This window comes from Rhyacophila brunnea, unplaced genomic scaffold (genome assembly GCF_057557595.1).
Source record: "Rhyacophila brunnea isolate RB1 unplaced genomic scaffold, BYU_Rbru_1.0 scaffold_23, whole genome shotgun sequence".
NCBI classification, from domain to species: Eukaryota; Metazoa; Arthropoda; class Insecta; order Trichoptera; family Rhyacophilidae; genus Rhyacophila; species Rhyacophila brunnea.
In genome coordinates this window covers 9,547,815-9,567,086 of record NW_028232893.1, presented here as the reverse complement: position 1 = coordinate 9,567,086, position 19,272 = coordinate 9,547,815, and the positions used below count along the sequence as shown (strand labels likewise).

Sequence of the window (19,272 nt, the reverse complement as noted above, 5' to 3'; positions counted from 1 at the left end):
TTTGACGAACAGGGGCCTTATGTTAGAACTTACGAGTTGTAGTCCCCCGGTCGACATGACGTCATATGACATCATTGTGACGTACTACCGGAGTGATAATAGCATTCGAGAAAATAACGCTAGTCAAATGCTGGCGTTATTCATTGTCCCCATACACAAATAGGTGTTTCAATAGGTAATAATATCTATGGTGAGCAGTGTGTGTTGGGCGGCTTGCCTCGAGCGTGTATTGGCTGACGTCACAATTACGTCATGTCGTCGGGTGACTTGATATCACTAGTTAGAACATAGGGCTGCAGATATGTATATTATTATTCTGTTTTAGTTTATAATTTTTAAAATCTCAAAAATGTTTTGTAAAAAAGGGGGGGTTTCATGATTTTTTTTGTCACACCAGTAGTGGTGCGGCCCGCGTTACTTTACAAATATAAATGTATTTGGCCCGAAGAAAAAAAAGGTTGAGTATCATTGTTCTATACGTTTATCCTTGATACAGCGGCTAACTCATTTTGAAAATAGCTGATATACTGGATTATTTGTTAATTTGGGTTAGTTTAAGTTAGGTTATCCTAACAAATAATCCAGTATATCGGCTATTTTCAAAATGTGTTGGCCGCTGTATCCAGGATAACCGACTAGTACCCAAAAGAATACCTAGGTGGTACATCATAAAACATTTGGAAAATAGACAGTAGTCCACATCATAAAAAAAACTTTGAAATGTAGCCTGTAATTATTCACATCTGTAATTATTGTAGAAATGACAATGAACACTACATACCTTACCAGTTTTAATAAATAAAAAATGTATTTCATTGCCAATAGGTAGGTAATAAACACGATTAAATTCGAGCTATTGATGACAGAACCAGTTTGAGATACTGGTGTTCGCAAAATTTATCCCTTATTACTATTTTTTTTAAATGAGATCTAAAATCATAGGTAGGTAACACAAACAATCTACTGTAACCTAGAAACAAGCATCTTTCATTTGTTTATTCTGCAAGTTGTCAGGACACTGGATTATTTATTGAAAAAAGCCACCTACTACTGACGGTTGATTGTTCCGTTTACTTGCCAACGTGTTTAGTTTTCATGAAAAACAATGATGATTACATACTGCTAATCGTCTTACATAACATAAATTTATTAGCGTAGTATATCTACATCCATTTTGTGTTTCACATGAACATGGGGCCATTTTTCAAGTTTTTTTTTTTTTTTTTGGACGAATATAGAGCAGGTACGGTATCTTTACGACACATTTTTTTGCAACACTTGTATTGTTAGAAAAATTATGGTTCAGTAAGGCCATCCTCCCACGGCGCAACTTATGTCCGTCGGAACTGAAACTAAAATTCCAGCCAGTATCTAGCTAATGTATTTCAATGGCGGCTCGCTGACGGCGAGACTGGAATCTCTCAGCTTCAAAACGGTCGCGAAGAGATGCGACATGCTAGTCGCGCGGTCTCTGAAGTTTCCAGTCACCGTAAAACAATGGTACCAACATCATTAGATTTCGGTGAAAAATCATATTTTCTTACCAAAATTGGTTAAATGTTAATTGGAAAATCAAAATAACCTTATGTAAACGCTGCAGCGCGCGTGTTGTCAGTTTTTGTACAACACGGTTGATAGTTGAGTTTATGTGATTATTATTTCAACTGGGTTTCAGTAGCGCCGTGTGCGAAGCATCACATTGGTCAGTTTATGAGTTCCTTCATAAACCAGTTCCATCAGATTTCAGTTGCGCCGTGGGAGGATGGCCTAAATGGCGACAAACACTGGATTTAACTTGTTTTACAGAAGCAAATAGGCAGGTACCTACCTACCCATTTAAAAAAACTACCTTTACAGGATCAAACATAGAACAGATCAACAAGAGAAATGTAAAAGTTATCGCTGTGGACCAAGGATTTGAAGCAAGTTAATCAAATATTGTATTCGCGTTACATGTCAACATGTCATCATATTTTTTTATAGTGGCATACTTGCCTCATTCTCAATCGATCTATGCTCCGTGCTTGAGGTCAAACGACATTTTTGCCAAACACATATCTGTTACTTTTTACTATTGAGAACATTGATTTACCACATATGGAATCTTTCTAGCTAAATTCGTACAGGTCTTGTGCATAACCAATTTGTCAATTCGAAAGGTAATTGAGGCTGTTCATTGGTTGACTTATTAATTGATATTAGACAGTATGCAGCCAATGAGGTGTCCGCTGGTTGGTATGCAGCGGTTTTCAACCAATGTTATTTTATATTGCTAGGTTGCAGGTGGGCCCGAACTCAACATGGACTCCAGATCACTGCAGTGGTGAGGAATCGGCACCATATTACAACCTTGTATTGAGCTGTAATAAAACAAAAAACCTATTTTATTGAAATTCTTTATTTCTTTATCTCTCTTCAAATTCATTCCATATTCGTTGGTGTTATCTTTGTTGAATGAGCAATCACGTTGGTTCTACTAATTATTATTGTTTAATGTACACAACACACTTATGATATCTCATTCAAACAAAACAGACAATGACGTAAGTGCATTCAACACAGATTACTGAAACGAGAACATCTGGCCAGGATGGAGCCAAACTTCTGATAACTATGCAAATGGTATAAGTAAACAACAGATCGAAGAATCTTGAGATTCACAAATTTATACAAATAATGAGTTCATCTATCGATTGGTTCCCAAGGCAGAAAGACGAAGACGGCTCTAACAAAGTTTACATACAACTATAATTTGAGAAATTAAATAAATATAATACATTTACAACTGATTACAAAAATAATACACACTGTATTATTGTCAGGGACAATGACAAATTTAAATTGAACAAAAATCACCTATACAAGACGTGAAGTCCAAGAAAGTTTCATGCCATTAACTTGCTACCATTCTAATACTGGCTGTATTGATAATTTTACAAAATTCGTTTATACTGCTTTCTTCCATATTATCTTCCACTATTTTATTCCGATCGTGTCCAATCCTAATAAGATCATATTGGCCTCCACAGAGTGGAGGTTTGTACCTATAAACAGATTTTATTTTTACAAGAAATGGATGTCAGCCACTTGCTCAACTTATTAGGTCCATATTCTGATATCATACAAAAATCGAAAAACTATTTTATAGTCAGCAAAAACTAATAAAAAATACTTTGTAGATACTGAAATAATATGTCAGCCATGTTTTCATTGTTTATAGCAACCTGACATTTCCGAGTCAGTTATTGTAAACTGTAGGTATCCTTAAAGGTTAAATCACATATTATGATTTCACAGTAGCTTATTTTAGTTGTTTTAATGATCACCACTGACAGACTGAGACCTCTGATCAACTTCTGGTACATCAACACTTGTCAGGCGCGTAGATACATTATGTTATTATACAATCATTAACTTTATCATGTTATATTGGAATACAGATTTCAATTAATTTTTCCAAAATAACATTCGATTGATACCACAATGTGTATTTGAAGTTATCATAAATCCACCCAGAACTACAATGTGAAGAGATAATAATTCACGGCATGGGTTGTGGTTTTGGCTCTAGAAAATCTAATGTATTTGTTTCGTCAGTCTCTTCAAATCGAGATCTCCACATCTGGAGCTCTTCCTCATTCGGTATAGCGGTATTAAAAACGCTATGAACATAGTTATAAGCCTCCGGTGAAAGCAGATGCAATGTGATCGCGAAAGCTTTCAATTGAAGAGACGTTTTACCCATCAGTTTTTTACCGCCCTGACGCAGAATCAACTTCTCTTTTTTTTTCTTGATGGCGACCTTCTTTTCAACTTTGATAGATCGAAGTTTCCCTTCCAAGTATTTCTTCTTTTTTTTCTGCCTGTTTATCGACTGATGCAGTGTTTTGATTTTTTTCGTTTGTAACATTATCGTGGTCTTCATGTCTCGGACGGATCGTTCGAGGTCATCGGTCTCTCCGCACAATGTGGCCGGATTGTCGTCCAGCGGATTCGGTTCTTCGGACAGAAATTCTTCAATTTCATCGCAAGGTTCTTCTTTTATGTCATTCAGAGGATCCATATCCAGCACTCCGATCACCATGTTTGGTTCTGACTTAACAAAGTCCTTTGAAGCCTTAAACACAAATCTCGATCAATCATCACATTAATAAGGCAATTATGTTGTACATACTATGACGATATAATATGGAGACATTGCCATATAATAATTGCATCAAAATATTGAAAAACTGGTAAGAAAAGAACATTGAAAGTTCTCATGCCCTGGAACCGAATATACAACATCGTCGGTGTTTTGTAAAAAGGGCGAATTAACCAAAATGCTACTTTACAGGAGAGGATTTTTAACTTTTGACATTTATTTGTTTTTTACCTGTAGATGATTATAAATATCTAACAAGTTTATAATAAAGCTTAGAAAGAATACTGTCATTATAATAGGTATTATGATATAATATTTTAAAAGGCCTAATATGTCACATTTGCTATTTATTTTGTAATTTTAATTAATTTAATTTTAGTCGATTATCGTTTTTAAGTACTTTCCTGTGGAGATAAAAATTCGCTGTTTTTACACAGCAAAGCTAGTGGGGTACATATTGTATTTTCATTAAAATCTCGATTTCGCCAAAATGGTTGATTCGCCCTTTTTACAAAACACCGACGATATGTCAATTGAGAAAAATACATGAATGTGAAAATGCTACAAGCAGCGGCCGCATTCATAATAATAATTATCTGCTATTAAATTAACTAACGTCGCTTATGTGTCAGGCGATCATTGTAAATACAATAAAACCTCGATTTAACAGACAAAATTTCACTCATAAACATTGTCCAATATGTGTGACCACACAGCTTTGTGCGCAGTAATTGCTTACGTTGTTACGTGGTGTGACTTTCTACAGCAGTTTTAACGCAACGCAGTCGATGTTCTGACGTGTAAATAGAATTTTTGTTATTATAAAATTTAAACTTTCATAACTTACTATTTAGGTATATTATATTATAAAATGACACCCCCTCACAAGTAGTCTGTTACATCAAGGTTTTACTATATTATATTACTAAGTAGATATTTTCTATACACAATTTTGGCGCTCTGACGCATTGTACTTAACTATTGCAGTTTCTATTCGAAAGAATAAAAAAAATGAAGGTGATCAAAATTTGTCATAATTATTATATTACGGTTGAAATAAAGTGAAAAATATATTATTTCATTACCAGTAAACAAGATTCAATTCACGCTATCGATGACAGAACCAAATGAGACAATGGTGGTCGCCGGAATTTAACCATTGCCATCTTCTAATTGAGATCTACAACATAACACAACTGTGACCCAGAAACAAACGAAAGCCTAAGTTCCTTACAGTGGGTTTTGTGCCATAGGTTTTCATTTGGGTAATTGTGCTGCAGATGTCGTCATGAGCTTTTATATTTTTTTGGTAATTGTGCCGCAGATGCCGTCATGAGCTTTTATGATTTTTTTTTACGAAAACAGTTTATTACATGTAGATAATTATAATAAATATCTTTTTCTGTCAGCGCATAGTCTTTTCAATCCAATAATTGTTAATTTAAAATTTGAAATTTTCATACATTTTGATGCATCATTATCACAGACTAAGATTATATTTGGTAATATTAGGTTGGGGTAGGTTAGATTAGGTTATGTTAGGTTTGGCCTAAAAAGAAAGTTGTAAAATTTCATGGCCACCTCTGCGGCACATTTACCTTTTCATACATTTTGATGCAACATTATCACAAACTAAGATTATATTAAGTAGGTTTGATCGAAAAAGTTATAAAATCTCATGACATCGGCACATTTACCTTCATTTGTTTCTGGGTATCTTCAGTAGGATGTGTTAGGACACTGGAGCAAGATTGTTTATGGAAAAATTCACTTACTGCCACCGGCCATTGTTGCGCTTGCTTCTGTTGCCCAATTTACCATAGCATACCTACATTTATTATGGTTTTTACCGTTTTACAAATGTTTTTCTGGCGATATGGTGTGTAAATTTATTATTTTTATTGTTTTTCAAATCAGTTAATGTGATTATTAATCGAGAAACCACTATGGCGCAATATCACCTTACTTGTAAATAAGTTGATAGTTGGTATAACATTGATTATAAATCAATCCAACCGAATTCATAGACCAATGTCTTACCATGATTGTTGTTAGCGTTATCGCTTAATGTGAATCAAATTTAGCTCCACAAAAATGTCACATTCTCGAGATAAATAATCTTTCGTTCAGTCAATGTAAGTTTCAATGCATATTTTCAGGTTATGTTATCCACTTGTCCACAAAAGTTATCACCAAACTCAGCTACCGCAGATGTTCTCTCCGGTCATTATTCAAATACTGTGTTAGTTATACTATTATTGTAAAACATGAATACCACAAAAGATAAATATTTGTTATTCTCTTGAACCGCAAATCACCAAATGACAGCTCGGCATATCGCGATTGATTTACGGGGAAAAATATTGTTAAAACATATATACTTGTTTATTATTCATATTTGTATTATAGTTTTCTTGCTAAACAGATACGAATACCATGTAAGATTGATATTTTACTAGCAGAAACAAATAGGGCGAACGGTGGCCAAAGACCAGAGCAGCACAAATAGTACAATAATTGTGTTGCCTGATATTTATGAATAATTTTCCACATTCTAATATTATAATATATCCAATATAAAAAGGTTTGACAAATCTATAAAATTATTTGTTGTGCTATCTTTTTACATCACACGCGAATTATTTTATTAAAGTGTATAATTTAAATCTATATAAAAATGTATTTAAAAAAAATAAATGTAAAATACATCAATTAATCCAAAATAAATTGGTACCTATATTAGAGAAATCTTAATAATTAGCATGACAATTGATTATATCGTCGTTTGGGATGTTCCTGCACCTGTACACATGCACGGAATTACTGTCGGAAATTGTGCTTATTTTAAACTGTCATTTCAATAACTGTTTACATGTAAAAGTGCTGACTGTCTCTCTAAGCTTATTCTTCAAGAGTAAGCGAGGCGCGACGTTGTCATTTTATACTACTATCTGACAGGTCGTATTGAAAATCGGAACTCAAAATGAGTATTCGTTTTTTTACCGGCATGTTCGCCCATATCGCTCTACTGCGCAGGCGCAGATCGAAAATAATCTTACTTGCGCACAATAAATCATCACAATTTGGAATCTTCCAATCTTATTTAATTTATGCACGCAATTTTGCCAACTGCAGGATAATACATGTTTCCCCATACATTTTCTTACTGTGCACAGTACGTCCATGCACGTGTAAACGGGGTATTATGCCACTAGAGCATTTACACGCTTTACAAATTTAATCCATGCATGCACGGCCGGCCATAGAAAATGAGGATGTATACACGCTGTATTTCACACTCATTACACTAGCCCCAGTTGTTTTAAATAAATTAATAGATTGTACAAAATATACTGCCATCTTTGGCAATAATGGTGACATTCTTAACAATATAAAAGTCTTTATGATATTATATTTCTAAATGTTTCTAAGCTTTTATTCTTTCATAGAAAATAGTAGCGATAAAAAGAATGTAGTACACTCTCAGTAATCCGCCGCTCGATTATCCGACAACTACTATAATCCGCTGTTATTTTTACTAGTTGAAAGCACAAAATCAAGCTCTATAATTCGCCGGTATTCGATTGTCAAATTCAGTAGTCCGCCGCGTACAAGTATACAATGCAGATGAGACCGGTTTATTTTGGAACCTTTTCCTTCGCAAAACGTGCATTCATCGCAAAGAAAGTAATGTACCAGGGAGGAAAGTGCCGAAGGACCGCAACACAATTATGCCGTGCTCCAATGCAACCGGGACACACAAACTGACGCTTTTGGTCATAGGAAAAGCCAGGAATCCTAAGCCTTTTAAGAATATCTGCCTCACTCAGTGTTGCCATATTTTTCTACGCTGATTATAGTACAAAGGCGTTAAAATTATAGTATTTCTGAAAAATATATAGTACAAGAACATTTTCTGTCTTGAATCCTTTATAATTATAGCATTTTGGTATATTTGGTGTAAAATTACAGTATTTTAAATTTTTCGCAGAATTAAAATTATAGTATTGTACTATAATTATAGTACGGTTGGCATCATTGGCCTCACTGACCAACTGGTTGAGTCATTTACTGTTTAATATCTAGTTAATAAACTTAGTTTATAAATATATATAATTTAGTAAATACTTGATCATAAATAAAACCGTAATTTTCTAGTACAAATTTCTCAAAAAAAAAACTATTTTTATGAAATCCCTGTTTTAATTTTTACCATATTTTGTATGTATGTACTATAATCCGCCGCTTTCACTAATTGAACACTTGTCTGGTTTTTGGGGTGGCGGATTACTGAGAGAGTAGGTACTCTATATATTTTTTTTAAATTATCAACTATATTTTTAGGCGTCGCACAGTATTGCATGCAGTTATCACACGTGCTGTATCATGTTGATAACTATGAACCTTTGACTTCTCAACGGGATATGATTAGTTGCCGAGTAAGAGATGTTAAAAATTCTTGAAACACTTTAAATGCAGGATGGCGATGGTACCGATTTGAAAGACATTATAATGTTTAAAAAAAATGGTTAATTTCACATACTTTTATTTTATACACAAACTTATTACATAACACAAATCAAGTTGATCAAATTTATCTGTCGACATCAGCCTCTGCTGCGGCTTCGTTAGAGATATTACTATCTTTACTGACGGCTTCACTGAATGAAACCATATCCAGAATGCTCTTACAGCAATCCAACTCCTCATCATAGCAATCCTCAAGGTTACTCTCAGCGAATTCCATAAATTTCAAGATTGTGTCTTTAAGGGCGAGGTCTGATTTTCCAAATTCATTGATCATGGTTGAGTTGGAATTTGAAATGATTGCATGTAGTGCTCGTAATATCTGATCAGGACGATCGTCGATGTCGCATGTGATCGCTGATATTAGGTCTTTTACAACACCCGTGATGCCACCTGCAACAAAATAAAGCATAATATTTGTAGTAATCATACCACTCAGCATTACAAGTCAAAACAAATCGGAGTGGCGGAAGCGATTGTCAGCAGTTTCCTTAATCATAACCTAGATCAACAGTGTCTATTATAATTTATTTAATTTATTGCGACAATGACTCTTGTAATGTATTGATATCAGGTGTATAAATAGTGAGGACGATCCATAGCTCGTCACTTCACTCGACTCAATCACATGCTCACAATATCTAGCTCTCGACACTTGTCATTCGACATTCGTCTCTCAAGCACAGACTCCCAAGCTCGTCACCTGATCATCATCACTACCAGATAGCGGCTCGGTCTGAGCACCTAAGCTCACCACGATAGTCTGTATCGTTATCTTACTCTGACCATTGTAACTAGCTATACTCTTCATCAAGATAATAAACACTACATCTACCCCCACTAATGCTGCCTTTATAACCTCATCATCCTCTTCCTCATCGATCCCCAAAGTGGTGACACTGACGTGAGTAAACAAAGTCGACGTGATCATCCATCCCTAAACATTTATGAAATCTTACTGTTGGTCTTTCGCCCACTCAAAGGCGCGACTGAAATTTAAATTACTAACCAGTAGGTACCATGCGGGATGTGTATAATTACGTTTTCAGCATATTATAGATTGAAAGCGGGACAAGTAAAAATATGTTTTTTTATAATGTTGTTGTTATAATTAATTGTCTATCGGGCCGAAATGATGAAAAAAGGTGGATCGGATTCGAGATATATTTTATATAGGTAATAAAGAATCTTGCATTTTTAAATCTTATGTCTATTCCGTTTTGAATGAAAAATATTTTTACCTATGTATGTAATTGTAATAATTGTAGTTATAACTAATAAACAAAAGCGTGTTGTATGATACAAGCACTTATATAATAAAGAATAATAATATACATAGTGATTAATAATAAATATTTTGTGTTGTTTGATTCATTAGTTTTATTTTCATATACTTCATGGTTTCCTCAAAAGAGTTATATCTCTGTGTAGACAATAAACGCATTGTAAGCATATTTGTTGTGTCACATAGTTCAAACTTACAGTGGGTCCAAAAGCGTTAGACTTTCTATGTTTATTATTTACATATTATAGAATTGAGGCGCCGAGTCGCTAAACTGGCTCCTGGCGATTTTTCGATAAAATGAGTTTTGAATGTACTTAGATGCTCTATCGATAGATCTATCGACTTTTCCAGTTGAGAGTTTTAAATTCCTCCCAATTTCATCAAAAATCAAAATGGATATTGACGTGAGTCGCCAAGCGCGCTCTTTGAAAAAATAAGGAGTCGCTAAATTGTCTCTTCTTAACCGACCAATCAGACGCCGCCATTCAAATACTGATTTCAAACGTACGGTAAAATCTCTATACAACCGCGTCAAACCGTTCACGTCTGTGCAGTGAGAATGTCTTGATTTTGCTTTATCTATTTGATTGTTTTTACTAATTAATAATGGATGTTTCATTAGTAAGTGTAACGGAATCTCTACCAGGAGAATCAAGGAAGCGTTTAAGAAATCCAGCTGGCTGGAAATGTAACGTGTTACGCCAAGAAAGGTATTTAAAAATTGACATTCCTAACATTAATTTTTGGTATAGATGTTTCAATAATCCAGTGGTGTTTCATAATAATATTTTTTGTTTCGTATGCTTATATGGAATATAATAAAATTATCAACTAATCGGGATTTTTTACTTTCAATAAAATAATTGTCAGCGATGATTCTCTTGAAAATTTCGATCGAAAATATCTATTGGTTGAGAAGTTGTGTTGATTTTATAAGAGTACTAAATAATTGTGCAAAACATTAAAAAATTCCCGCTACCCGCTAATTGTTCAAAGCGCCCAAAGACGAAGTTTTAATGTATCTTCTTTATTTCTAAACAGTTTGCAATACATTCTTGATTTATCAATAGAGACCTTGGTCGCCAGGCTTCTAGTTATAAACTGAAACAGTTTTCATGGCACAACTCTTTCATACATAACTTAGAAACACTTCAGAAACCTATGTATCAGAAAAAATCTTGAAATCTCTTCATCGGTTTCCGGCCAATGGGCTTTACCAATTTAGTAACCTATGCCCTACGTAATTACAATGAAATCAACTATTAACCATGCAACTGATGCACTTGGTTTCCAAATTATATATATTTAATAATATATTGCATTCTTAAATTTGTGACCATCATCGGATCCGTGTGACCCAGCTCTCAATTATAACATTATTTCATAATATATATTTTCACGTAGAATCAGCCAGTATCCAATTATTGAAAGCTCAACGAAATAACTGAAATATTATTTCTTAATATCCATCAGCGATAGCCAGCGAAATGTCCAATTATCACATACTCAATAAAATAGCTGATCCACAATTTATTGAATAAATCATTTTAACATATTATTCAATAGTGTGCACGTCAATAAATAGCGGAGCACAATTGATTGGAAAGGACACAGTCTCATAATTTGCCGGACTGAGCATATCTCACCGCGTGGTACCCTGCACTGTTATACTGTCATACTTATCTTAGTATCAATCTTAATCCGATCAGTAATCTTCGCGTCAGTCTCTGTATCGCTCTGCACAGCTTCTCATCCACCAAACCTCGGACCAGTAATATAACTCTTGTACCAACTGTTTACGCCACAATAATAACTCGCACCTCCATTCATCGGAGCAACCACCAATCTGAATTTTCATCTCAACTCCTGGTCATCTCCTATAGCGGTCTCGTCCCTTTACAAAGAGACCCCCAAAAATCTTTTGAATTATTCGTTGAATAAAGAAAATAGTTTATTGAACACTGTTTTAATTCGTAATTAACATTTTTACTGCCGGTAGGTGTATGTATGACGGTACCTTGTACGCCGCAAATTTTATTGCAAAAATAAAAAATTAAAATCAATTTACGTTTCAAGTGGTTTCAGTTGTGTGTTCAACATATTTGTATGTTTAAAATATTTGATTTACATTAGTAAAATCCCGTTTAAAGCGGGACGTTCAATGACGTCATTTTTGTATGAGCGGCGTTCCGTTCACGGAAAAGTTTACGTCTTAAGACGTCATTGGCAGCCATCCGGTTAATAGTGGAAACAAAACTGAAAATGAGTACCAATATAAAATTTGTGTCAGAATTTCTTAATAGTTTGACAGTTTAATGATTTCAATCAATAGAGAAAGTCACCAGCTAATTTATGACTTCAATGATCGACCAGTAGAGTCTTATTTAAGTATTTCTGGGGGTAGATGGCATTCAGATTAAAGCCCGTTAGAGCAGAAACACACTGTCATCACGTGACGTGAGATGGTTTTGTTCAATGTATTTAGGGTTACTCACTCTTCATTTCAGGATATTGTGGGTAGAGACACGAGATAAGGAAAGCGGCTTTATCCCGCAGCTGAATTATTGGTTTCTTTATGCAGCGCGCCAACACGGCTGATCCTCCTTCCATGAAGAACACTTTTGCACACTGCTCGTGCTCTCGGATGAGACCTAAAAATAATACACCATTAAAAAGATAATATTATAATGTTACTACCAGTGGCGAAGGGTGGAGTTAGGTTACGTTAGGGTGGGTTAGTTATACCGTTACCATAATATGACATATTAATTTATAATAGATTTTTTTACGAGAAATAGATGACCTCTTGCTCGACACATTACGTCCATGCTCTGGATCCAAACACACACTGAAAAACAACAAATGAATTTCCCCAAAAGTGGGATTCTAACCACTGACTACCAGCTGTCCATCGAGAGCGCTATGAATATTGTTGGTGTTTTGTAAAAAGGGCGAATCAACCATTTTGGCGAAATCGAAATTTTAATGAAAATACAATATTTACCCCACTAGCTTTGTTGTGTAAAAACGGCGAATTTGTATCTCCACAGGAAACTACTTAAAAACGATAATCGACTAAAATTAAATTAATTAAAATTTCGAATAAAAAGCGAATGTGACATATTAGGCCTTTTAAAATATTATATAATAATGCATATTATGACAGTATTCTTTCTAAGCTTTATTATAAACTTGTTAGATATTTATAATCATCCACAGGTAAAAACAAATAAATGTCAAAAGTTAAAAATCCTCCTCTAGCATTTTGGTTAATTCGCCCTTTTTACAAAACACCGACGATATGATGTACCAATTACTATGAACCAGTAGCGAAAGGTGGATGAAGGCTGTTAAGATCCGACATAAATAGTGCACACTAAACTTTGTCAATCATACGTATTTGTTTTCATTGAACTAAGACTAAAACTTATTGGAGATAGTGTTTTTAACTCAATTAACCTCTGCGTAAAGTAAACAAAGCCATAATAGATAAAAGTCAAAAAATATTCATCTATCTAAAATTATGCCATTAATTCACACATAATTTTAGATATTTTATAGAAAGGAGAATTTTTTTTCTATTGTGCATCAATATTTTATGCATATTGGGCTTCAGCTCAATTTATTTCAAGTGTACTCACATGAAATGGCATACAGGGCGGTCTTCAACACACTTTCTTCGTGTTCAGTCTTTAACATATCCAAAACAATATTCAAGAAGCCGCACTCCAAGGCGCGAGACTGGCAAAATGGGTTGTTCTGACATAGCTCGGCAAGCAACTGGCAGGCCGTGCTTCGGACAGTCGGATGTTCGCAGCTGAAGCAAACCGAAAATATGGAGTATCCGTCGAGTTTATAAAATCCTGTAAGCAGAACATGAATACCAATCATTAAATCTCATTGCTGAATCCCGTATTGATGAATGGGGCTTGAAATACTTCCGCCAGCTAGACTACAGATTAATTGGGCGATAGACATCCAGGCGCCACAAAGATGAATGAAATGTGCGGAGAAATATATTCAGGTTACGTCTTGAAACCAGCGGTGTGTTTCCTTAAGGCTATACCTCAGTTGAGGCACGGTCTAAAAAGATCATGGCTAGGCGATGCGCGGATTGCGGGTCGCGGGTGCAAATGACGCATGCCGAACGAAATATAATTTGTCATATAAATCCAAAATGCGTCACATTTAATGTTCCGTTTATTGTTCTATTGGTAACAATAATAATATATTAATTCACATGTTTTCTTTTTAAAGTAAATGGGTAACGTTTTTAGTCATCTTTACACGATTTAAGAATTAATACCCCCGTCGCCATCACGAAACAAATTGACGTGTTCCTAACTCGACTTTCTCTCTCTGAATGGCAGCGAGTCCAAAATTTCGTCGCGCCTATAGTTGAAAATTATTTGCCGTTTTACTAATGTATCACCATAATGGAGATCACGCAATTGATTCGTCAGACGAAAAAGGGACATTGAAACCGTTCAAACCTGTCATACAATAATTAATAAATCAAACTAAAATCATAAACCCACACACCCCAAACATAACAAAATCCTTGTGAATAGCATCAAAAGAGCCCATGATATAACCACTCAAACTGACACGTACTTATACACAAAAAAAATAATGAGCAATATTATTATGTGTCATCAGTCATTCTTAATAATGATTGCTTTGGTTGAAGGATGCGATTCATAGTTTTTATTTTTCATGGGGGGGGAGGTTTAAAATCAGTCATTGCGTTAGGCCTCCATGTCCCTAAACCCGCCACTGCTGTCTATGGTGGGATAACTTAACCTTGAAATTGCGGAGTTTACGATTTCTTCTACTGCGCACGAATTATATAGGTTAAATTTAATTTATTATTGATAACATTTTTTTTTCTGACTGCTCTTACATGAAGCCTATTGCATCATTTTCTCTCGCTCGATGACGCTCTAACTATATCAAATTTTCTGTCAAAACTATCGAATTTCACGCTTATGTGGTATGTTTATAAAATACATGATCTTTACAAAATGTATCCGACCTTCGGCTGGAAAAAATACAATAACTCACTTGGAGATCTGAAACCCTGCTTCACTTTAAAATAGTCTTCGTGAGATTGTACATACTTCTCCCAATCATATTGCCATTGATGGAATCATTTCTAAAATGCCTCTGGCAACGGAGTACAACTGCATGGTCGCATGTCACATAATAACTTAAATTACGTGCGTTTCAGCTCCAAGAACGGGCAAAATTCACAAAAGTCATGTCGAGGGAGAAAGGGATTGGTTGTAGTATTTTCTTACCGATAGACATATCAATATTGTACACTGAATCCAGCAGCAGTTCAAAGGCTCCGTTGACATCCTCAGGCAGCTCATCGTCACAGCTGATTCGGGATATTTTACTTGCGTCGCTCAGTACTTTGATGCTCTCTTTCATTTCTTTGGTCATGTCCACCGTCAGATAGCTGATGGCTTGCTCCAAGAATCTCTTCCTCTATGAATAAAAAATAGTAGAGACATTTTAAAATCTTTTCAATATATCGTATTTTCGATGGAGATAAATAGAAAATCAATTTGCAACATAGCCTACGATCGAAAGAAAATCATCTTATATAATATATTATATTATGAGCCCAAATATTTGAAAGTGATGCCTAAAATAAAAAAGGACTATGAAAAAGTCTACATATTAAGTAAGCTAAAAGTAAATTTCGCAATTTTCCAAAAAGGGCTGCACTATTGTATTATAGTGCCTGTACACATCGTCGGTGTTTTGTAAAAAGGGCGAATTAACCAAAATGCTACTTTACAGGAGGAGGATTTTTAGCTTTTGACATGTATTTGTTTTTTACCTGTAGATGATTATAAATATCTAACAAGTTTATAATAAAGCTTAGAAAGAATACTGTCATTATAATAGGTATTATTATATAATATTTTAAAAGGCCTAATATGTCACATTTGCTTTTTATTTCGTAATTTTAATTAATTTAAATTTAGTCGATTATCGTTTTTAAGTACTTTCCTGTGGAGATAAAAATTTGCCGTTTTTACACAACAAAGCTAGTGGGGTATATATTGTATTTTCATTAAAATCTCGATTTCGCCAAAATGGTTGATTCGCCCTTTTTACAAAACACCGACGACATGCATGGATTTACTGGCAGCAATAGTGCGTATTTTAAACCATCTTGTCAATAACTGTTTACACATAAAGTGCTGACTGTCTCGCCAATTTCATTATTCAAGGGTAAGCGAGACCCGATGTTCGTCATTTTATAGTACTTACTATTTGACAGGTAGTGAAAATCGGTTAACCTCAAAATCAGTCTACACGGTGTAGTTCGTTTTTTTTCCGGCAGGTTCGCCACTATCGTTTTACTATGCAGGCGCAGATATTGAACAAATTCAATTCAGTTGCGTGAAAATTCAGAAGCTTCCGAACTTTTTTTATTCACGCACGCAACCTTGCAACTTGCAGGATAATACATGTTTACATGTGCATTATCTTGTTATACCCGCGATAATACGTACTGTCAGCGGTAAATCCATGCACGTGTAAATGGGGTATAAGATTTAAAATATTGTAAGATGCTTTTAAAATTTTGACCATCAATAAAAGACCTTGACATTGCCATTACCATACTATCAGGTATTTCGATAAAAAAAATACACAATTTAATCAATGTTCACTTACCTCTTCATCCATTGGCAAAATCGGTTCTCTTCCAGACACATCTTCTGATCTAGTGGCCTCTGTTGCAAATCTCAACAAACCCTGAAATATAAATATTCACATTATACATTTTTACTAATTGTTTTCATCGGTACAGTATTAGACACTGAATTACCTGTAGACTACTTGGCTGTCTCGGTTGAATCGGAGCAACCTGAAGAGGTTCTGGGTTATTCGGATAGGTTATGGCTTGCATGTTTTGATTTGCCTCGTTATGTGAATTCGCCATCGTGTATAAAATATGTGACAACGGTAACCAATAATTGCTACCGTTACAGAACTTAGCCCTGTCTAATTCACGAATGAGAATAATTGGTTGCTTAAACTCGGTTTATGATTAATATTAAATCATATCAACCTAGAAGATTCTACGTCGATTTTAGACATTTGCAATATTTCCAAGGACGAGAACTGTCAAAATAGTGCTGCCATAGATATTAATTCGATAACAAAATATATAAAAATTAAGGAATACTCAATTATGAAACCGTACTTTTTCATTCATAAATTTCTACAAAATAATAATAAATTCTCTCTCTTCTCTTCTTGGTCGTGCACTCATGGCTGAGGATCGTGACCACATTTAAATTTCGCCATCCTTTGAGCGACCAAGACTTTCCATCCTTCTCGATCTTCCGCTTCTCTCAGGGCAGAATGGATGGTGCCCCCCAGTCAGCTCTTTCACTTGGTCGCTCTATCGCGCAGACGCTCTTCCTCTGCTTCGCCTTCCCTGGAGGCTACCCAAAACTACCAGTCTCTCCAGGTTGTCCGGTCCGCGCCTGACAATATGTCCAAAAAACTGCAGAATTCTTCTCAGACATATCGTCGAGAGCCGTTCCTTTATCTTCAGTCCCTGGATGATTGACTGGTTCGTCCTGTGCTCCGTCCAAGAAATGCGAAGCATTCGGCGCCAACACCACATCTCAAAGTCATCAATTGCCTTCCGTTCTCTTGCCTTCAGGGTCCACGACTCGACTCCGTATAGGAATATCGAGAACACTAATAAATGTTTGCACAAGCATCATTTTTGTGGCAATCGAAATTCCCCGATCCTTCCATATAGTGGTAAGGCGTGTCATCGCATTTTTTGCAATTTGTGTGCGCCTTCTTATTTCCGCTTCGCATCCGCCCTTTCCACTGATGGTCGATCCAAGATATACAAACTCGTCGACTGTTTCGAGGTTTTGGAGTGTAGTTGGTGATGGTAGAAGGTTGGCCCGATCAACAACCATTAACTTGGTTTTATTCCTATTAATAAGGAGGCCGTATTTGCGACTCTCTTCCTCTACCCGGTGTAGCAACTCTGTGAGTTCTCTTTCATCAGCAGCGATTAGTGTGGTATCATCTGCGAATTTTAAGTTATTTATTTTCTGGCCACCAATTGTTATTCCGCCTTGCCAATGATCTAGGGCTCTTCGCATTATATGCTCTCCATATATATTGAATAACTGGGGAGATAAAACACATCCCTGACGAACTCCCTTCTCGGTTCGGAAACTCTCAGAAAACGCACTATGTATTTACTCTCACCTTTGTGTGGCTATTGTTATATAAGTTTTTGATGAGACAGGTAAGGTGTGATGGAATTCCCATTTCCAGAAGTACCTTCCACATACAGTTCCACCTTACGCAGTCAAATGCCTTCTGGTAGTCAATAAAGCATAACATCATAGGGGTATTAAACTCTCTGCATTTTTCAATTAGTTGTCTGATGTTCAGAATTTGCTCTCGAGTTCCCTTCCCCATAACAAAACCTGCTTGTTCCTTGGGTATTTGTCGGTCGATGAAATGCTTCAGACGCCTGCTGATTATATGTAATAAGATCTTACTTGCATGTGTAATAAGTGAGATTGTTCGATAGTTTTCACATTTACGTGAGGAACCTTTTTTTTGCAGGGGGATCAAAATTGACTCTGCCCAGTCCTTGGGCCATACACCACTTTTCCAGATCATGTTGCATAATTGATGTATGATTCTTTTTCCGTCATCATTGACAAAAAATACTCACGCTCGGTGATCGTTCGACATGGTTGATGGTTTACTCGCCGAGCCGTGGAAGTCCGTTCATTTCCATAACCACCTCATTTCATACGAGCCGAAAGCATGTGTACATACGTACCTAACTCTTTTGAATTTTGTTTATTTTATTATTGCCCTATACCTACATTAAAATATACATGGGAGGTAGGTGTAGACTGTAGAGATACTGTTTCAAAATTTCAATAGAATTTATGACTGGTTTAATGTTAATATCAATGGTAACCTACCTAGGCTAAATAATGTTATAAATTATATTAAATATTTAATACAATATATTAATTAAATATTTTTTCAACATAAATGCACGCGTTTTACGATTGATGCATCCAAATAAACATAAGACGTATAAAGTTTCTTGTTTGGTTTGGAGAATATCTATGTGAAAGGCGACGTCATTAATCTTTGAAAAACAAAAAGTTTATTGGCCACCTTCTAAATTCAACCGCCCTCGTTTAATGCACATTTAGGTAGTCAACTAGAGTTTATTTCTATAAGCTGGCGTTCACGTCACGTCGTTCGCGGACGGAATGCATTGTGCCAT

The 19,272-nt window shown here is 35.4% G+C and overlaps 2 protein-coding genes across 6 annotated transcripts; both read right to left on the bottom strand.

Moving 5' to 3' along the window:
* Positions 1–780: 780 nt before the first annotated feature.
* Positions 781–6,672, bottom strand: LOC147069463 (uncharacterized). Of its 5 annotated transcripts, none has more exons than XR_015071178.1 (3): positions 6,185–6,672; positions 1,780–4,117; positions 781–1,316 (listed from the first exon to the last, which is right to left on the bottom strand). XR_015071178.1 is itself a non-coding variant. In XM_085950509.1 (3 exons), exon 3 carries the CDS (start codon positions 4,082–4,084, stop codon positions 3,542–3,544), a length of 543 nt encoding a protein of 180 aa, XP_085806635.1. In that variant the 5' UTR covers positions 4,085–4,117; positions 5,230–5,324; positions 5,842–5,917; the 3' UTR covers positions 1,986–3,541. The 5 variants fall into 5 exon arrangements, 4 of the variants coding, with proteins under 4 accessions (XP_085806635.1, XP_085806633.1, XP_085806634.1 ...); XM_085950509.1 differs by lacking the exons at positions 781–1,316; positions 6,185–6,672 and adding exons at positions 5,230–5,324; positions 5,842–5,917 and having other exon boundaries at positions 1,986–4,117; XM_085950507.1 differs by lacking the exon at positions 781–1,316 and having other exon boundaries at positions 1,986–4,117; positions 5,920–6,672.
* Positions 6,673–8,673: 2,001 nt separating this feature from the next.
* Positions 8,674–17,094, bottom strand: LOC147069462 (hsp70-binding protein 1). Its single transcript, XM_085950661.1, has 6 exons — positions 16,807–17,094; positions 16,653–16,733; positions 15,257–15,449; positions 13,598–13,819; positions 12,452–12,607; positions 8,674–9,064 (listed from the first exon to the last, which is right to left on the bottom strand). The coding sequence occupies exons 1-6, from the start codon at positions 16,918–16,920 to the stop codon at positions 8,739–8,741; spliced, it is 1,092 nt and encodes a 363-aa protein (XP_085806787.1). The 5' UTR covers positions 16,921–17,094; the 3' UTR covers positions 8,674–8,738.
* Between the last annotated feature and the right edge of the window lie 2,178 nt (positions 17,095–19,272).